A 19,792-nucleotide genomic window follows, 5' to 3' on the forward strand; every position below is an offset into this window, starting at 1 on the left:
AGAGTTCTATCCCTAGTAAACAGGACAAAGTTTACAAAACGCCGCTACCATGTCAAAGTGGCGCGTACTGTGTTGTCGGGACTATAGAGGATGTTGTTTAAGTCTTGCAACACCCAGTACCCACATTGGCGAACGTTTAGTCAGAAACTGAAATTGATTTTTGATGCTCCTTTAATAGAGGTTTTTTAAATAAACTTTAGTAATAACAACCATATCATGTCCCATGCTGCCGTGCGTCTGTTCCGTTATAGATCACAAATGACGTCAAGATGTGAGAAGCACAAAAAAAACGGCACACGAAGTAGAGTGTGTTACTGATGTCCTTATGGTGAAGAAACAAAAAGTTGTTAACCTTTAAAACCCTAAGAGAGACTAGCATCTAATTTCTCCTTACAATATCACCCCTGAATCAAACATTAAGGTCATGAGAATGAAGGAAATGATTAACAACAAAAGAAGCTTTCGATCAGTAAACAAAATCTCCTTGTCAGCACCTTGGGAAATGTACAAAGAACAGTATAGAGAATATGCATAATGACGGTAGCGTGTAAAGAGTTAATGGTGACGTCATTTATGCGTCTGTCCTCCAATGGATCACAAGTAAGAACCATTTAACACTTTACACCCTGACGCTAGTTTTCGTATTCTCTGTACTGTTCAATAATCAATAGTCTCTTAAGCTGGTGATCATTTCCTTTATTCTCGTGACCTTAAAGTGTGATTCAACAGTGATATTATGCGGAGAAATTAGATGCTAATCACTCGTGGAGTCCAAAGGGTTAAAATGCGTGTATAATTCAGCTCACTATGTAAACCTTACTAGAGGGAACACACGACAACACAGGAAACAAAAGAAGGCGAGAAAAGAAGGGAACACGAAGAAAAGTCAGTAAAGGACTTTTTAATAACAGTTTTACCTTATGCAGAACAAATTACGCTGTTGCTGGGGGTGCAGCTACGCAAATTCTCTTTCACTTGTTGCAAAGTGTTTTCCAAACGTTCGAACACTTAACCATAGTGCCGTAAGACAACTATATTTGAAAGAAAAGCAAGAAACATACCAGACACGCAGAAAAGTAAGTTTAACACTTTTTAATTACACTTTTCACCTCACAAAGGACATAATACGTTGTTGCTGTAATTGTTAGAACGCATATTTTTTTACACCTCAAGTTATTTCATTAATTTCATATTTTATTCCATTTTCTTAAAGAAATTTTTAGTTCGAAAATGTGTACAACTTTTTCGCTTTGACTTCGTCTGCAAACAAACAAAATTGACGAAACCTGGCGTGTAGCAAACTTGACCAACAAATCATTCAAATCTAAATGATGTAACAAGACGACAATCGTTTTAAAAACAGAAAAAATGAATCTTTAAGTTGCTATGTTTTTTTTTCTTCAAGAAGACAAAGATTATTTTAATTACAAGTTTATTTTTAAGGTATTTATAGGTCGAAGCATGAAGTTCTCTGCATAGTTTCTTATGCTCAAAAGGATAGCACTAACAAGAGATTACATACACGTACACTTGGAATTATATTACTTTAATCTTACAGGGGCACTTAAAAAATAAAAAAAACGGTTTTGGTTTGGTTTGTCACCGTGTCTTTCAATGTCCAAAGAAAAATTCAACCTTGACATTAAGCCAGGATCTATTCACCCTTGCTTTCAGTTAAGTAGCTTCAAATGGTATTTTCACAAGTTCACAATTGGAATTAAAATACCTTAAAAATGCGAAGAACTCCTTGCGAACTACACATTTTCGCAAAGTAAGACCTTTTAAGGGGAGGAAAAACAACTCTGTTTAAGGAAATCACCCTTTTCAACTTTCTAAATCAGTAGCTTAGTTCAATTTGCAGATGTAGAAGGGTTATCACGTCGGAAATAGATGAAAAAACCTAAGTAGACACAATTCTCTGTAGAATGAGCATATTCGAGGCTGGTTGCCAGTTCTTTACTCTCGAACGATCAGTGGATACTGTAAAAAAAACTCAAAAAATACATAAAGCTCTCCCCAAAAAACGTCTTTTACCAGCTAGTCTGACATCTAACACTAGACAGACACGACGTCAACAAAAGAAGTATTGTGTGTCTTCACGCCTTGTTCTCTATCTGTAAGCCAGTTAAAATACATGTCAAACATTAGATGCCTTAGTTTGTAAATGTCATCGGCTAAAAACGACTCAGTACAGCTGGGGGTGGCGTCACAAGGTAACACGTGTTCGTATTTGAGGCTGAGGCCATTCGCTCAGCGGTTGTTCCATATTGATTTACATTACATTTATGTTGCCTCTAAGTGTAGTTCAATCCTTACTACTACTTCTCCCGTTTCAACCTCGTGCAATAACAATCTTTCCTGCCAGGGTCCTCTGTCTTTTGATGAAAGCTTCGCCAAGCTTAACTCTGTGCGACCCAGAAAGTCTGAAAAAGAAGTAAAAAAAAAATATTCAGAAATAGTCATTGGTGTAAAACAAACAAACAAACGAAAATAGCGATTACAGAATAGGAATCGTTCGTGGTTTGTTACTTTACCATTTGGAGAGAACAGGTCTCGATCAAAGACAGTGATGCAGAGCACATCTTGCTCAAGGCTTTTCACCGTGAAAGTCATCTGCGAAGAAAAATTAAAGAGAACGCATTATTATTGAGTGACGGAATGGACACCTTAGAAAACCGCTCTGCCAGCTATCTGATAGTGAGTTGGTTTGCGAACTTTACCTGAGAATTCCATTTCGGATTGAGCGTCTGCGGTACCACTTTCGTGCGGTGTTCTTGACTGCCCATGCTCACTTCACAATAGGGATCACTTAGACCTATGCATTAAAAGAACAAGGTAAGCCAGTTAAGACATCTACATTTTCCACCCAGAGTTATTTTATTCCAACAATATTGTCCACGGCTAACAAGAAGTCTGTCAAACAGCAACAGAGCTGCTCTCCTCGAATACAGGGGAGAGAAAAACGCTAAAAAGCGCACGAACTCAAATCACAGTATGTTATCATACGAATGACAGCAAACCAAGGTGCTATAAATAACGACAAGTAAACTTTCGACCTCGTCGCCTGACGAAGACGCAGTATAGTAGTCGAAACGTCGCGGTTGATACTACTGATAGCCTGATAATTACATCGCAAGACAAACGATTAAACATTAATTAATCTGCAGAACCACGATGAAAAACAATATTTTCTTTAACATCTCGTATCTGATTGGCTCTAAGACAAATCTGCAGCGACTGGCCAAAGCTTTGCACCAACTGCTAAACCAATTAAATTTTGATGCTCATTACCATTCGGTGTTACCAAGCGATTAAAGTTGGGGGCACCTTTGTGGCAGACATAGATGGGCTTGGCTAAGGTCTGAAGAATCATTAGCAACTTTGCAAGACAAGACTGATAGAGACATTTGAAACAGTTTCATAAAAGTGAGTTACGTACTTCATCTGTAACTACAGTAATTGTAGAAGCTAGATATAAGTTTTTTTTTTCCGCAGGAGGATACTGAAACCCTTTAGGGCAAGTTTGAAAACGACAAAAGATCGCTGTATCTGTTATTTTTCTAAAAATGAAACTTTCCTGAGAAGTTCAACAGCACTGTTTTGATTTCCCTGCAAAACATACGCTTTTAATACTCACCAATCACAGCAAAACATAATAAATTTTCTTACTCAAGTAGTGATCATTACTGCGAAGATCGCTTTCATATTCACGTCTTTTCGTATTCAGTAAACAATTGCGCGTAAGAGCTGTCTCCTGGAAGCCCAAGCTACCAATAACGTAGACAGAAAAGAAGAAAAGCGATATGGTTGAAGTTTAATGTTTCAATGTTTAGTTAAACAAATTGAACGAGGCAGATGTTTTTTCTTTCTTGGAAAGCATAAACTGTCTACTCCAAGCACAAATTATCATGTTCGTAGATCTGAAAATCGGTGTATAGACGCCTAAAATATTATATTTCAAAGGCGCCTTAAAAAACGACGTCGTGTCGTTCAATTGTGATTCATGTCAAATACGAAAATTCAAGTGAAGATTCTGGAAAAAAATCAATGGTTCTGAGGTAAGCGATCCGCTCTTGAATGGAAAGAGCTTCGTTTTATGACAATGTTTCGATGAACCAGTTCAACATGTTTGATTTCTTTAAATCTTCAAAATGTCAGATGATAGAAATAAGTGTGACGCCTCGGAGACTTAAACATGACGAACTATAATAGACCCAATATCAAAATATCAGTTCTTAGTGAAAATTGGCAAGTCTCTTGATGTCACTACGGAGAAATATTACGTACATCAGATCACTATTATATCTGTCATCTGCTATCTGCTGATTATCAAGAGGAAAAATAAGTATTTTCATGATCGCCGACTTTTACTATTTTGGCTAATGTATAAGAAAACAAATTGCCTCCAGTTAGAATATTTCAAAAAAAAAAAAACCCCATTACTTAGCGATATGTGAAAGGCAAACAGACGTTGAATACTACGCCACAAATTTGTCATATTTATGCTAATTCTTTGTTTAACTCAAACCATGCCGGTTGTGGTTTCTGTAAGACACACACAATAACGAGCGCAAAAGCAATTGTACATCTATACTTTTAGTCGCTTGAAAGTTGATCGAGAAGTGGAAGGTAACAAAGCTCAAAATCACTTCTAATTCACACTAGATATAGGTTCTGAGTAATTGTAAACTCCGTTGAGAAAAATGAGCGATACTCTCGTCGACGAAAAAAACAAAAGCAAAAGCTAAACCCCCCTAAAAAGCAAAATTACAATTAAGAATTGGGCAAACTTCAAGTGACTGGATAATGCTCATTGCAGATTTCCCCACGTACTGCATTCATATCGACTTATGATGAGATGGTGTTTACTCTTCAGCTGACATAATATAAAAACGAAATATATCTTACATCCATTAGGCGACTGAAACTTTCTGTCAAACACAAATTGAAGATCGTCTTAGGATACGGTAAACTAACTCCATGGTTACGTAAGAGTTTTAATCGTATCATGTTTCAGAGCAGAAATTTGTCCTTCACTCCAAGGTGAAACCGAGCGAAAAGATCATATTGCACTTTCTGACCTTCCGACTCAAACCACATCGTCAATAGCTACTCGATTTACAGATAATACTAGCATTGGTCATTATTGGGAACACTATTTAACTATTCGAATAAGTAAAGATTTGGTAAAACATTTGACAATAAAAATCTGCGATAAAATATTATAAAGCATGACACGACGTTTCGACGTTTCCAGCAACGAACGGCAACAAGCTGGAGACTCAGGTCTATCGTAAACCTACGAACACGGGCCTTTTACTTCACTTTCAAAGTCACACCGATTTGCGCTACAAGAAGTGTCTTATCAAAACAATGGTTCATCGTGCAAAGGAATTGTCCTCTACGCATCAAGCATTCGTCGATGAGTGTAGGCATCTAAAATCTATGTTTCATCGCCTTGGTTACCCTAGTTCTTTGGTGAACTTTATTATCGACAAATGTGATTATTCCTCTACACCAGATACTAAGACAAAATCTGATGCAACCTTAAGAGTCAGTATTCCTTTCAAAGATCAAGTCTCAGTGAACATTGCCAAAAGACAAATGCGCGATCTCAGTTCAAAAATTGGCATTGATGTACAACCAGTCTACACCAGTAAGAAACTTGAGCAGGACCTAAAGCTTAAAGAAATCAAGCCACGCATCGTAAATCAGCATAGCGTTGTTTACTGTTTTAAATGTGATTTGTGTGATTCAAATTACGTCGGATATACGACGCGCCATTTGTTTCAACGCATTGCTGATCATCGATACTCTGCCATTGGTCGCCACCTGAGAGATGCCCATGGGAACATTGACTTACTCAATGAGAGCCAGTTTAGAATGCTTAAAAAATGTGGCACGAAATGGGATTGTCTTGTTTATGAAATGTTGTACATAAGAACAATAAGGCCCAATTTAAACACCCAGAGCGATTCCATTAGGGCTAAACTCTTTGTTTAACTTTTAACGCTTTGTAATTTATTCACCGCTTCATTATATATATACTCGATTTTATTATTTTAGTTTACTTGATAATGACGTTCTGGAAACGTCGAAACGTCGTGTCATGCTTTATAATATTTTATCGCAGATTTTTATTGTCAACTATTTAACTAAGCATAAATTTTGATATCACGGAGGTTTTAGTCGACCATTGTTAATGTTTCTCCTTCCATTAAGAAAAAAGAAAGAAAGAAAGAAAAAACATATTTTAAGCGCATATCTTTCCATCAGAATTTTGCTCTGAATTAAGAGTGGTTTTTATTGGAGAACTACTGAGGTTAATGACTGGACGTGGAACTAATATAGAATAGAGAAGAACAACATTTCTTCAAGGGTCTAGAAAAACAAAATATCAGAATAGTATCAATGAAAAAAGCCACAGGGTGCTAAGTAAAAATACATCTATCACACATCACAACCAATTCGCCACACCTTTCTGCATATAAAATGACTCTTTTGCATTCTAGGATAATGTAAACATCATTTACTCAACGGAAAATTATGCCAGGGGCGTGTGAAGAAAACTCTGTGGGTAACATGAAACAAAAATGTTTCCCAGGTTTCATTTTTATTCTCGCAATTTTGCAATTGTTCCAAAGCTGAGTAAACCCAGACAACCGGACTACACAACAGCTGTTAAAGTTCAAATAAAATTTTCCAAATTCAATGGCTCCCTTTCACAAACAAATCTGAAACACTGTACTACAAAAACATATTTAGAAAGTTATTTATTCAACAAATGAACTTTCCGGTTCAATGGGTGATTCCATTTCAATTTCTAGAGCTTTCAAATTACACACTCTTTGACGCTGTCACTTTTTAAATAGGTCTCAGTAAAAAAAGCATCGCTCATGCGGCAACTGAGACAAAAAATTGCATACCTAGCTATCGGATGCCACAATTCACCAAAGGTTAAATACCACTAGGCAGAAAAAGCATTGAAACGTCAGGTAAGAGGAAAGACATCAAAGGCAAATACGAACAGTTTCCGTCTATTTCTACGACAAGCAGATTTTCACAGAATTTTCCGTCCTTTTTCAGGAGGAACAGTAAAAAACTGCTCGCAACCTTTGAAAGGGCAACTTGGGACAAAGAAATAAAACCGTGGAGAGTCTGATAACGAAAACAACCCGACACACGAGATGTCATAACTGAGGATAAAGCAGATGACTGAAACAGCGCGTCAGCAGAAAAATCGAAAATAACATTGAGAACTTTTGCTGGTGGAGTGTTCATATTCATTAAAACAAAAGAAAGGTGAGCGCATCGGTGCCGCATCTCTTTGATTTACAATGCGGGTGGACACAGCAGATGTCTTCCTGATTATGGCTTACATCGTGGTAATCCTTGTGGGTAGCGCTGGTAACTCACTTGTGATAGAAGTGGTGCGAAGAAAACGATCCATGCATTCTACCATGAACTTCCTGCTCGTCAATCTTGCCATCTCAGACTTGTTAACTCTCGTCTTCTGCCTTCCTGGGATGATTCTTTCCTATACCAAGCAACCAAACGGGCAAATGGGCAATCTCCTCTGTAAATTCATTACAACACACACCATCGCTGGTGTTGGAATGATCGTCTCGGGATTGACACTGACATTAATCTCTGTGGAACGCTACAAAGCTCTGGTGATTCCAATGGAAACGCGGTTTCGTCTCACGAAAGGAAACGTCCTCTATGCCATCATAGGGATATGGATTTTCGCCATCGCTTATGTGTGTCCCCTGTTTATCTTCGAAACATACAGCGAGGAATACCATCGGTGCATTACAAGCTGGCCGACTTCTGCCGCGGAAAGCAATGCATATTGGATCGCCCTTGCCGTGATCATCACTTCATCTTTTGTTATCATGTTTATGTGCTACTTCAGTATAATCAGAGGTTTGTACTTCACCAACACGATTTGCTCCTCAAACGCTAACGCTGGAATGGACAATGATGGAGTGTTCAAACGAAAAATCGTCCAAATGTTGCTGATTGTCACTGCTGTGTTTTTGTTTTGTTTCTTTCCCTTTGCCATTGCAACTGCAGCAGAAATAGCCCAAAGCAGTGTGTTCTACAAGACTTCGTATTTTCTGGTGTACTGCAGTTCCAGCTTGAATCCTATCACCTACGCGCTGAACAGTACAAATTACCGAACTGCGTTTAAGGAAGTTTTGAATGAGTTCCGACTTTGTGCCTGCTTAGGACAGAGTCAGGATTTTAGAACAGTGGTTCAATCAAAAAACAGCGACAGAAACCGTGGGGTTAGGACTGAACAGTTGTAAGCGACTGCACTATTTTTCATCATCAATTCATTAACTGAATATGCATCGAAGTATTTCACTTCCACAGTTAACGACTGCTTAAAAACCTTGCGTATAACGAAGCATTTCTAGATAAGCTTTGTTTAGCCTGACTTACTGAAAGATTTAGTTTAACGAGCTATAAAGAATCTGTTCCGTTAGTTACCCTTGGTATTTAGGATTTACATGCGGCTAATCTTTCGTTCGCATTAGTACCAAAGAATAACCACAAACATATATAAAAACACCTGAATCTTTTAATATCAGAACTCTTGCAAGATTCCGGTGTTATAATTTTAGGGCAATTTTTAAGGCCATCACACCCATCTTGAACGCAAATACTGCCGTGTTTTTTGGTAATATAGTAAAAGTATTACCAACTTACAGCGTGTTTGACTGAGTATGCGCTTAACACGCCGACTCGCGTAAAAGGATAGCTTTGAATCAGCTATTCCTTTCACGTTATCCACAAATTGTAAACGAAGAGGAACTACCTGATTCGTGCAACTTTTGCATTTTGATTTAAGTCTTAAATTAGCCGAGGAACAGCATGTTGCGCGCTTCTTTTTATCAAATATTTGAAATGACATACAAAGAAGTACTAACAAGTTATTAGTTTGAAGTTATGCATTTTTCTTTGCGCACTTAATGAAAAATTATAATAAGCACAAGTGGTTCATTTTCCTTTCATGTAATTCCGTACCGTCTAGGTGAAAGAGCAGATGAAAAGAGCTGAAATTATCTCAAAATTGTATCTGAAAAAGCTTCTGAAAACAACGGATGGTGGAAGGAGACCCTCTCTTGATTAAGCCCTTATAGCAAAACTTAAGGCACCAGAGCTAGCGTTGAAATATTTATCAATAATCTACAGTGGATGTTGATAACGTCCCTTAAATTTCGAAAGTAATGCTAAACGTTTTAGCGATTGCTGAAGCCGTAAACTACTTTTCGTTTGGTATTATTAACATTTCAGATGTCTTGCGACATTCTGCGTGCTGCTTCTCCCTTTGTTGGCTAAAGTTGGGTGATTTTATTTCTTGTTCCCTTGGGCTATATGGCGACAATATGCAATTAAAAATCCTGATTCGACTTCGGTATCACTAAACTCACCATTGGGATCAGACGCCATTAAGTCAACCCCTTCGATCATGGTCACATTGAGCTTTCCAATTCCGCCCGTCCGAAACGATCGCGCTGATGAAAGGAAACGGAAAAGAAAAGATAAATACATTGAATACTTACAACCACCTCGTTTACAATTAAGAATTTCTGTACAACCCTCCCCACCCCCCCCCCTTCTGTCTTCCTTTCCTCCTCCTCCCTTAAACCAACGGGTCAACATTATACTGCACAAAGAGAAAGTGACATCATTATACTAACCTCTATGCGCTTTCTGTCGCGATTCACGTTCTGTTTCAATATATGTCGTGGAAGCTTTCTCCGTTAAATCCATCCAACGATTTCTGCAAAGGAAATCTCGTCAATAAGAAAATAATAAATATAACATCAGAGAAAACACCCTAGCAGTTCATCAGACAGCTGGTCGCAACTTATTTGTAACCCATGGTAAAGAGAGACATCATTAAATTGTGTCTTGCCATAGAACAAAACATGGTACTGGCGAAAGCTCGAACCCAGCTCGAACCCAGCCTCTCAAACCTGATTTCTGAGCACTTAGCCTTAGGCCACCGTGTTTGTTCCACAATTGATAGGAACGTTCGAACATTAGTCCGCTGAACACGACTACAATTAAATATATCATATGGCTTCTTGTGTGGGTGTTACCTTTCGGATTTAGACTCTGCTCGGAAGGAGTACGTCTGATCAATATGCGATATGTGAAAGACAGTCTCTTCAGCTGAAAGTTAAGAGGGAAAAAGATGATATCAAAAAAACAATTTTTTCGTGGGTTTGCTGTCACACCTTATCCTGGAATTCTAGTCAGATTTGTACCCAAGTTTTAGCAAAAACGAGCGGCGGCAGTCTTGGTGAATGCTTGCATAATCTAAAACAACAACACTTGAGGTACGTTTTCAATCTAGTATTTTTAATTCATTTTTTTTGGGCAACATAAGGAGTAAAATGATCGTTACTTACGATTCACTTCTTGAGTTCTCTTGACGATGACTTCATTCAGCATGATAGGCTGAAACAAAGTGGTAAGAACACGTGACCCTCAGAACAATTCCTGATAAACCATGACAGTCAACACAGTTACAGTAAAGAGAACTAAACGACAAAGAAATGGACGAGATGAGTGTATTGATACCTACCTTTCTGTAAATGTCATATATAGCATCTTGTTCATTGGACTCAAATCCAATCTTCTTGGACAAACTTCCTGCAATGGAGCTTCTCGGCCGGGTGAGCATGAGAAAATCGTTGAACAAGAAAGCCTTAAGTTCTTTTCCACTCTTAACCTGAAATAACAAAGATGAAGTTCCTCTTCAGCGCAATTTCATCGCCACTGAACTGTGATCTGTTTTGTTGGCTTTCAGCATTACAATTCCTGAATGAGCTGCAGGGAACACTATTTTCTGTTGCAGTCTCCGCGACTGTCAAGAGTCACGCATATGTATGACGCCAATCCTTAATCACTGGTATGTTTGTTCATTGCAAACAAACTTTGATTATGACACGAAGCAGTTGTGTTCTTCTTTCTTGGTAGAGAGAGACGGAACTTAAAAAAGCACAGAAAGCAATAATGAAAACAGAGTGGCTTAAGAGTCTACCCAAAAGAGGACTAGGCAGGCGTGACACATGCCATCTCACCAGTTTCTTTCCAACTTTCTCAGATATTTAGGTCAAAAGAGTTATCGACGAATCCAAAGTGGTTCGGTTTCCCGCTTAGTCCCCGGGTTATGAGAGCTATCGCATCAAATCCCAGGGATAAAACTCCTGATGCCTACCTCTCGTGGTAGGTACCCCTTAAATCGACCAGTTACTAAATAAGGCGAAAAGCAAGGAGAACAGATCGTCTAATAAGTAATGCAAAATCAAGGTGGACAGGATAAAAAAAAAAGGACAGATTAAAAACAAAAACAAAAACAAAAACAAAAACAAAGAAAAAATAAGTGTACCTTCCATAATGTTCCAGAGTGCAACAGTTTTCTTGGTCCAAGACAGTTGGTGGTGGAATTAAAAAACAAACGCTGCAAAGAAACAAACAAAATAAAGAAACTTCAAGCATGCCGCTCTGTAAGGGAAATCAATTACTTAACTAAACGTTGACGACAACCATTCATGTACCTCTCCAATACTTTCGAGGTTGACGTGTGCTTGAAGCCATTCAAGGCGATCTGTGTTTTCTTGAGAGCGTACACCTTCATTAACCTGTAGAAAACGCGCAACAACTCAACAACAGAGGAAAACTTGTAGCTATAAGTGGTATGAAGTAAACGGTGTGCATCAAGAGGAAGAAAGGGGAGAGCATGAAGGAATGGAGGATGCGGAATTCGAGAAGGAAGGAAGAAAGTTTAAAGAAGGAGAAGAAGGAGAAGAGGAACAGTTCCTCTCGCATATCAAGCACCAGGATTTCTCACCTGTTGACAGAGCTCTTCGGCTTTTTCAAGCGCGGTTTCTAAGTTGCCTCTGTCAGAATGATTCTCCGGAGTAAATTTTAAAATCTACAGAGGGAGAAAAGAAAGATTGTACGTAAATACCCAAAGCTAGATGTAACATAAAAAGACGCATTACCAACTTGTAGCTGCCATCTTTGAGTCGATCGATGATAAAGCAACAACACATAGTGGACGGGTCAGTCTATGAAAGTGCTGCAGAAAAAGGAACGTCTAACTAGTCTCAATCAGTAAAAAAAATTTACTTACCTCTCGGATAAGAAGGGGGTATTTGCAAATTCTCTGCAAAGGCTTCAGTAAGTAGCTACTCAAAGGAAGACCTTTAGCTCTGGGATCCGCAATACATCTCTAGATACAAACCAAGAAACACAAATTCAGTAAAAGCCTTAAATTTTCCCTGACAAAAATTAAATTTCCCAACACAAATAGATGATGCAGAGGCGGTCTTCATCCTCTCTTTACAGCCTTCCTTTTTCCAATTGACATATTTTAAATAACTCCAGCGGTATTGACAAAATGATGGAGATAAACGCAAATGTTCGCTTTAAGATCACAGTAACGTGAAATTCTTGTTCCAGTTTTCAACGGCTTTAACTCTTTCCCTCTCAGGAGTGACCAATCTGAAAGCAATCTCTCCTTAGAATATCCATGCATCGCCAATCAGAAAAATGATGAGAAGAAAGACCCATATCAACTATCAATCGTAATTGATCTAACACAAAATTCTCACCTTCTCTAACTGCTTGAATTCGGGAATAGTTTCGATCTTGGTTTGTAATAGCTGACAAGCTTTGAGCTGACAGCTACAGAACCTGACGTATGGAGTAAAGCGGGGCAACTAAAAGCAGAACATAAAAATACAATGCTAGGAATGAAAATAATCAACTTTAAGAGAGGATGTTCCACTTCTTTTTTTCACACCCTCTCACGTCGTCATATCGCTTTAAAATTCGAAGTCGACTACAAAAGAAACTTATCACATCCTTAAAATTACCATTAACGGTGTTTCTTTTAAAATGAGATGATTCGGAACCTAGACGATTCAGTGTCGGAAATGAGACTAAAGAATCTGCTATGTTCCGAAACTTCACGTTTTATTTTATAAAATCAACTTAATCTCCCGCTCTCTCTCACCGTTCTCTTTCCCCCGCTCTGGTCTCTCTTAATTTAAATATATAATATGATCCTATTGTTCAATCATCTGTCACTTATCGCAAAAAATCAACCGGAAATCAATTAACGCTGAATAATCTCTCACACACTCCCCTGTTTTTCTCAACGGAGAAAAACACTAGAATGGCGCGCTCGATAAAATTTGAAATTCAATGAACGAAACAGAAAGTTAGTCCAGTATATCAGTTCAGTGTTCCTAAATATCTCTAATCGGCATCAATGTTCGCATCTTGAATACGATAACGAGCGGCTACCGCTGCATCCCTCCTGGGCCTGAATGTCGGGGCTAAGGGGTTGAGCTGCAGAGGAGCCTGTACATTCTCCCGATCGCAGGACAGCTCCAGTGGGTAAAGGTGTTGTACCGCCCGTTCAAGTGTTCCTTTCCCCGCTCGAAGTTTGGCAGCTCGAACGATTCCGTCTCGTCCCGGAATCAGATCTTCCACGATTCCAATTTTCCATTTATTGCGATTTCGTTCCTCGTCCTTGATGATGACTACCTCTCCTTTGGCCAAGGGCGTGGTTTGACCCTTGTGTTTCATCCGGTGTCGTTCTCTCAACCCTCGTAAATATTCGGTAGTCCACCTGGTCCACAAAGCCTGCTTGCACCTTCGCAAATATTTAGCTCTTCTACGCAGATCAAATTCTCTTAGATGGTGTGGTTCCAGTTCTGGTAGCTGGTTTGATCGAAGAAATAGCAGTGAGTTAGGGGTAAGCACAGGTAACTGTATGTCGTCTTCGACGTAACATAAAGGGCGATTATTCAAAGCAATCTCCACATCCAGTACCACTTCACACAGCTCTGTCCAGGTCAACATTCCGCATCCGATAGTCTTGTTTAAAGCTGTTTTTACCAGTGCGATGAGGCGCTCGAACTGTCCTCCCCACCAAGCGGCGCGGCTGAGGTTGAATTGCCACTTGATGTTCTCATGTGCTAAGTAATCTTGTGTCTTCTCGTCACGCATAACTTGTTTGAGCCACTTCTCGGCGCCAACAAAGGTTTTGCCATTGTCGGAATATATCTTCTTCGGACGCCCACGGCGCGCGATGAGCCGTTTTAGACTTCTTAGGAATTCACTGGTTTCCAGGCTTGGTAGTACTTCCAGGAATAATCCTCGGGTAAGACTGCACGCGTACAATGCAAGATAGGCCTTTCCTTCTGTTTTGGCTTGTAAGTCACTTGGTAAGGGCCTATCCCATGCGATCTTCGTGTCGCAGGCATCTCTGTAGAGCATTTTTCCAGAGAGGGTCACGGGTGAAGCCAGACCGAGTGGATCGTAGATTTTTGCGACTTTTCCAAGAATACCTCTTTTTGTCGGCTCAGCGGTTGAAATCGGGAAGCTGACTTGAATTTCGTCCTTTCCTTTGTCCCAGGGGACTCCTAGCAGTTTTGTTTCGCCCTTTCTGGTTCCCAATTGTTGTTTGGCGTAACTCTGACTTTCTTCATCTACAGTCGCAGTTTCAACTTCTAGTTCCCGATCGTTGGAATGCCACTTGTGCAGCTTGAAGGTCGCCTCACTAAAGATGGTCGTGGCTGTCATCTTGATTTCTAACGCTCGTTCTGTTGTCTCCCCACCACTGATTAAATCATCCACGTACATACTGCGCTCTATCTCCTCTACTAATTCCGGGTTCACCATTTTGTATCGCTGTAGATGTTCTTTGATAACTGCGGCCAAGAGGAATGGAGACGGTGCCAAACCAAAGAGTACTCGAGTGAATCGCAAGGTTTCTACTTGTTTGCTTGCCAGATCCTTTATCCAATGAAAGCGTAAGGCATCTCGGTCTTCTCTTCGGACGCGAATTTGCAAAAATGCTTGTTTTAAGTCGCCAGCTATTGCCACGGGATAGAACCTATTTCGTACCAGCACGTTCCAAAGCTGGTTCTGTAGTGGAGGGCCGATTTCGAGGCACTCGTTGAGTGAGGGGACACTTGCATTAGCTCTTGCAGAAGCATCATAAACAATGCGTATCTTTGTAGATTCTGCATTCTCGCGCACGACCGCTTTATGAGGAATGTAGAACTCTTTTCCGTCCTTGACCACCTCGTCAGCGTGTTCTATGATCCCTTGGCTCAGTTAAGTCTGGATGATGTCGTTGTACCTCTCCAGCTCGCCTTGTATCTCTAACTTCCGCACGAGATTTTTGAGACGTTTTAAACTTCCAGTGTGATTGTTCGGTAGGGGGGGGTGATTTCCTTTCCAGGGCAAGTTCGTCTCGTACCAGCCTTCTGAACTCCTAGTTAGTTGCTCTTTGAATTCTTCGTAAACGGTTTCCTGGTCTCCACTTGGATTGTCCTTTAGCCCCAAGACGTCTAACTTGCACAATTCTTCGTAATCAATTGCGGAGGTCTGCGTTAACAACATGTTGCTGAGATCCAACTCCGTTCCAGGTGACAAAATCGTCCAGCCGAACTTCGTGTATTCTGCTACTGGTTCTCCCGAGCGCCCAACTCTTGGTCTTGCCCCTGTTTTGATCTTAGCGTACTCGTTTGTTCCAAGGATCAGATGAACAGGCAACATCTCTTTCTCGTCGTTATCATTTGTGGTTACGCCCTTCAAGTGAGAAAACTGAGCTACGATTTCTGCGCATTTTGGGTTTTCCAATGTCAACAACTCATTGCGGTCGACTTTGTTTACTTCGGCTTCTAAGGTGAATTTACCATCGACGCTTCGAATTTGTAGGCCATAGATGTCTATCGCTTTGTTTGAAGTACCAAACATCATTTCAATGCGCTTGAATTGTTGACGGATAGGGCGCAAATGTAAACAGTTCAGAAGCGTTGATGAAGCGTAGGAACTTCCGGCTCCTGTATCCAACAATGCTCGGCATTTAACACCGTTCACGTCAACGGTTACCATAGGATACACCACTCCTTTCCTTTCTGCGCTCGTTGTGGTCATCAGCTGGTCTCGCGATGTATGTTTGTCACAGATCGACGTATGATGTCTTCGACTGCAGATCTGGCAGCCAGAACGGCTTTTGCACTCAGAAGCACGGTGTCGACTTCCGGTGCAGTTAAAACAAAGCTGTTTCAGTCCTAATTGTTTCCTGCGGTCTCCAACTGTCACAAACTTGTCGCAATTCACAGCTCTGTGGTCAGTTGCGTCACAGTAGACGCACCCTCTTTGTGTTGGCGTAGTTTCGTTTGCGTGAAATGTTTTCTCGCGATCGCGGAATTTAGCACCTTGCTTCCCCGCATTATCCGCGCCGCTCCCAATGGGGTTGATTTCCTTCCAACTTTTCAAAGCTTTTATCAACTGTGGGAAGTCCCAGTCCTGCCAGTCCACTTGTCCTCTCACTAGGTCTGCTTTTACACCCTTTAGTTTGTCGAGCACACTCCTTACATTTCCAGTGACGTCTTTCAATTTGCCCAGTGTCTCCAAAGATTGCACATTGTACACGAGCTTCTTGCAAAATTCGTGGATAGGCGCAGGTTGTGTTCCTGTAATGACAGGCAAATTCGCGATGTTCTGGACGTACGCATTCACGATCTCGCTCGTTTTCCCATATTCGCCGATGAGGATATTCTTTGCCCTTTCGTAGCCCTCTGTTGTGAAAGGCAGTCCGTCTATCTCCGCTCGAACCTTTGGATCTACCAGCTCTTTTAGGTATGCAAACTTGGTCACAGATGCAAGGTTTGCTTTATCAATTTCAGCTTGAAATTTGTTCCAGAACGGCAGCCATGCTTCATACGTCCCATTGAACTTTGTGATCTGTAGTTTCGGTAGCTTTGTTGTCCTTTGTTCAGTCTGATTAACCTTCTCAACAGGTTGCTGTTTTGCCTTGGTCTCTTCCAGTTGGCGTTCGAATTCTAGCTTCATCTCCATTTGCTCTCTTTCGAATTTAAGCTCCTCTTCACGAGCACGGGCTTTCCTTTCTTCTTCGTCCTTGTGCTTTCGATGTTCGATCTCTCCATTCGTCTCCACGAGCCATTTTTCTAGTCGCGAAACTTCTTCGTCAGCTTCGGCGATCGGTTCTTCAATGCTGCTGCTCCAACTTCCAACGTCTTCTGCACTTTTCCCGGCCTTGAACATGGTCTGTTCAACCTTTAGTTTAAGCGCGTCTACTTCTTTTACTAATGCTTGTAGGTTGTCGCGATGTCGCGCGACCGCTCCTAGGTTTCCCTTTTCCACAATGCCACGTGTTTTTCCATTAGTGTACAGCAACATCTGCAATTTAGCCTCTGCTTCTTTGGTTAGTTCCTCCATGCTTCGCGCGTCCCGTCGGAGGTGCCACTGTGTCGGAAATGAGACTAAAGAATCTGCTATGTTCCGAAACTTCACGTTTTATTTTATAAAATCAACTTAATCTCCCGCTCTCTCTCACCGTTCTCTTTCCCCCGCTCTGGTCTCTCTTAATTTAAATATATAATATGATCCTATTGTTCAATCATCTGTCACTTATCGCAAAAAATCAACCGGAAATCAATTAACGCTGAATAATCTCTCACATCAGAATTCTCGTTCCGTTGCTCTTTCAAATGAAATACGACATGACAGTAAGTTTGGGTTTTAAGAGATCTCACCATTTCGCACAAAATGTCCCCAATCGACGTAATTGCCACGTTGGTGCTCATCTTCTTTCGAATGAGAAACGCCCTGTGGATCAAAACAGCGGACAACTTAGTGAACAAGCCAAGCCTTGCTTTATCATGATACAAAACGTCAAAAAATACGATTACACAGTTCAAGGTGTTTATTTTGGCCTGTTTGAGTATCATCGTAGCATGAGTTCTCAAACACTAAACTGGGTGATTTTAATTATTCACTTTAGGGTTTGAAAGGACCGTTATAAAAAGCATTGTATAACTACTTACTTGAGCAGCCTCATGTTACACCAGATGAGCTCTTTCCAGTTAATAAACACAGTGCTAAGTTCTTGCTCCGTCACTAGACCGGAATCAGCGAGAGGATTGTAGAACACCTGTATAAAATAAGTACCAATAGTTTTAACTTTCTTTATTGTACATTAGCTTTAAATAAAAATGGCCTTTCTTTAAAACAGCCCTGATTTGGAGCCCTGAATTATATGAACTTAACACAGCTAATGGTGAAATAACAGACCAGCTGCTAGGGATGCTGGAGAACTAACAAGAAAGTGCTGACGACAAATCCAACAAGTTTCAAAGTAGAGAGACTGGACTCGATTGGATCCTACAGATTATAAGACCACTGCGCTAAAATACTCGGCCTTCTGCTTTGTCCCCAATATTTATTTACCTTTTTCTTTTTCCTTAATCATTTAACCCTAATCACTGCTAGGCCGGCTGTTCAACAAAAAACTCATCAGAAGACCTCACAATCAAGGGGTGAGAGAAAGTGCAATACCTTCCTTTTTTGTGAATTAATTTGATAAACTCCTCAGCTAATCAACTCTGAGTCCATCATGCACTTACTTCCAAAGTCGCACTCAGATCATCCATATAGCTCTGCTCCGAATTCATCAATTCATATATAACATTCTGTAGAGGAGAGATAATTATGAATGACGGAAACAACAAGAAAGCAAATATTGTGTTATATGTTCAGTGTGTCACTGCCAGAAAATCAAGAAGTACTTCTTGAAAATAATCTGGAAGGGAGGAGAGGCGATATAACGCTCAGTATCATACGTATTTAAGAAATAACCCAGCCACATGTCTAAACGAAAGGCGAAATAACCTACTGAGGCTACAGAGAAAGGCATGCCAACAAAGGTCGCATGTTTCTGTTACAAGCGATACATTATTGGTTGCTCCTGGAACAAAAAAACCTCACAACTAAAGATAAGCAGATGATGATAAACAAAGGAAAGTTTTTCAGTGAAGCCAATTGGGCTGAGGGGAAGGTAATCTGAAACAGCATTGTTTTGGTTGTAATGTCATGCTCAGACCGAGAAACAAAGTAATATAAAGTTAGGATTTGGCAATCGCACCTGTCTCTGTCGCTCTGTTGAAGACATAGTCGCCAACACTTTTTCATCGAATGATCCAGTCCCTGTCGAGAAAATTGCCGTAGATAAGAAAGCATTCTGAGTGAAACTTTTGCACAGACGGTTCAATCAGGTCTTTGTCTGCCGCAAAACAGTGGTAAAATGCCAAATTTTCTTTCCATTTTTACGGCGCACACAAGAACCACAGTTACAAGAGATAGGACTTTTGTCCAAATCGTAGAAGGATAAACGCAAGGCAAACTTTATATTCTTAAATTCACTTTTAATCATTCCAAGCGTTCTCGTGACAGGGTGCATACGCGTCAACATTTCCTTGAGATACTATCAATTGTTCTCAACATCTAATAGGCTGGCAAAAAAAGAACAGTTTAAGAAGACAGAAACATACGAACCAATGTAAAGCTCAAATAAACAATTTCGACCACGGCGTTGTAACGCGTAATATTCGGATTATTTCATTAAATTTTGTAGTCTGGCCCGCCTACATTAATATTATTTATCTGCCGACCGAACTAGCCGTAACTCTTATATTAAAACTAAGAAGAACAAATAATAAATTAAAAAAATTGTTTTTGTTGTTATTGGTTTCCACAGCTGGTATTCACACGGATCTTTTTCCCAGGTAGTATAGGTATGGCCGTATTCAGGTAGTAGGCAGATAAGTTAGTTTGACAGCTAGGGTCAATTCTTCAGGTCACAGATCTCGCAGATAATTGAATCAACTTCCTTGGTGATTCATAAATCTTAAAGCAGCTAAGTCACATGCAATAATCTACACGT

At 40.2% G+C, this 19,792-nt stretch overlaps 5 protein-coding genes across 5 annotated transcripts in view; 2 read left to right on the forward strand and 3 right to left on the reverse strand.

Moving 5' to 3' along the window:
- Positions 1-1,077: 1,077 nt before the first annotated feature.
- The window catches only part of LOC113668589 (intersectin-1), a 36,807-nt gene continuing 18,092 nt past the window's right edge, over positions 1,078-19,792 (reverse strand). The window contains exons 24-40 of the mRNA XM_027184521.2: positions 18,995-19,056; positions 18,477-18,542; positions 17,898-18,004; positions 17,607-17,679; positions 12,639-12,746; positions 12,158-12,256; positions 11,873-11,956; positions 11,580-11,663; positions 11,411-11,482; positions 10,604-10,750; positions 10,428-10,476; positions 10,116-10,188; positions 9,711-9,793; positions 9,441-9,524; positions 2,721-2,815; positions 2,535-2,613; positions 1,078-2,423 (exon numbers count right to left, since the gene is read on the reverse strand). Of these exons, the coding sequence (XP_027040322.2) occupies positions 2,284-2,423; positions 2,535-2,613; positions 2,721-2,815; positions 9,441-9,524; positions 9,711-9,793; positions 10,116-10,188; positions 10,428-10,476; positions 10,604-10,750; positions 11,411-11,482; positions 11,580-11,663; positions 11,873-11,956; positions 12,158-12,256; positions 12,639-12,746; positions 17,607-17,679; positions 17,898-18,004; positions 18,477-18,542; positions 18,995-19,056 (1,505 nt within the window). The 3' untranslated portion in view covers positions 1,078-2,283. The remainder of the gene's footprint in view (positions 2,424-2,534; positions 2,614-2,720; positions 2,816-9,440; positions 9,525-9,710; positions 9,794-10,115; positions 10,189-10,427; positions 10,477-10,603; positions 10,751-11,410; positions 11,483-11,579; positions 11,664-11,872; positions 11,957-12,157; positions 12,257-12,638; positions 12,747-17,606; positions 17,680-17,897; positions 18,005-18,476; positions 18,543-18,994; positions 19,057-19,792) is intronic.
- Positions 4,048-6,140, forward strand: LOC149041797 (uncharacterized). The gene is made up of 3 exons (XM_089214634.1): positions 4,048-4,058; positions 4,918-4,988; positions 5,258-6,140. The coding sequence occupies exons 1-3, from the start codon at positions 4,048-4,050 to the stop codon at positions 6,001-6,003; spliced, it is 828 nt and encodes a 275-aa protein (XP_089070760.1). The 3' UTR covers positions 6,004-6,140.
- LOC149041798 (galanin receptor 2b-like) lies at positions 6,914-9,079 on the forward strand. The gene has a single exon (XM_089213966.1). It carries the CDS (start codon positions 7,338-7,340, stop codon positions 8,310-8,312), a length of 975 nt encoding a protein of 324 aa, XP_089070092.1. The 5' UTR covers positions 6,914-7,337; the 3' UTR covers positions 8,313-9,079.
- LOC149041800 (uncharacterized) lies at positions 12,986-14,718 on the reverse strand. The gene has a single exon (XM_089213965.1). It carries the CDS (start codon positions 14,716-14,718, stop codon positions 13,288-13,290), a length of 1,431 nt encoding a protein of 476 aa, XP_089070091.1. The 3' UTR covers positions 12,986-13,287.
- On the reverse strand, positions 12,986-17,527 carry LOC149041799 (uncharacterized). Its single transcript, XM_089213964.1, has one exon. It carries the CDS (start codon positions 17,287-17,289, stop codon positions 15,157-15,159), a length of 2,133 nt encoding a protein of 710 aa, XP_089070090.1. The 5' UTR covers positions 17,290-17,527; the 3' UTR covers positions 12,986-15,156.

Source organism: Pocillopora damicornis, chromosome 8 (assembly GCF_964200805.1).
Source record: "Pocillopora damicornis chromosome 8, jaPocDami1.2, whole genome shotgun sequence".
NCBI lineage: Eukaryota > Metazoa > Cnidaria > Anthozoa > Scleractinia > Pocilloporidae > Pocillopora > Pocillopora damicornis.

Bases quoted from the DNA above. Each gene is read 5' to 3' on its own strand.
- LOC149041797 (XM_089214634.1), top strand. The intron at 4,989-5,257 runs GTAAGAGTTTTA...CGACGTTTCCAG, and splicing joins TAAACTAACTCCATGGTTAC to CAACGAACGGCAACAAGCTG.
- LOC149041798 (XM_089213966.1), top strand. From the start codon at position 7,338: ATGCGGGTGGACACAGCAGATGTCTTCCTGATTATGGCTTACATCGTG.
- LOC149041800 (XM_089213965.1), bottom strand. From the start codon at position 14,718: ATGGTGAACCCGGAATTAGTAGAGGAGATAGAGCGCAGTATGTACGTG.
- LOC149041799 (XM_089213964.1), bottom strand. From the start codon at position 17,289: ATGGAGGAACTAACCAAAGAAGCAGAGGCTAAATTGCAGATGTTGCTG.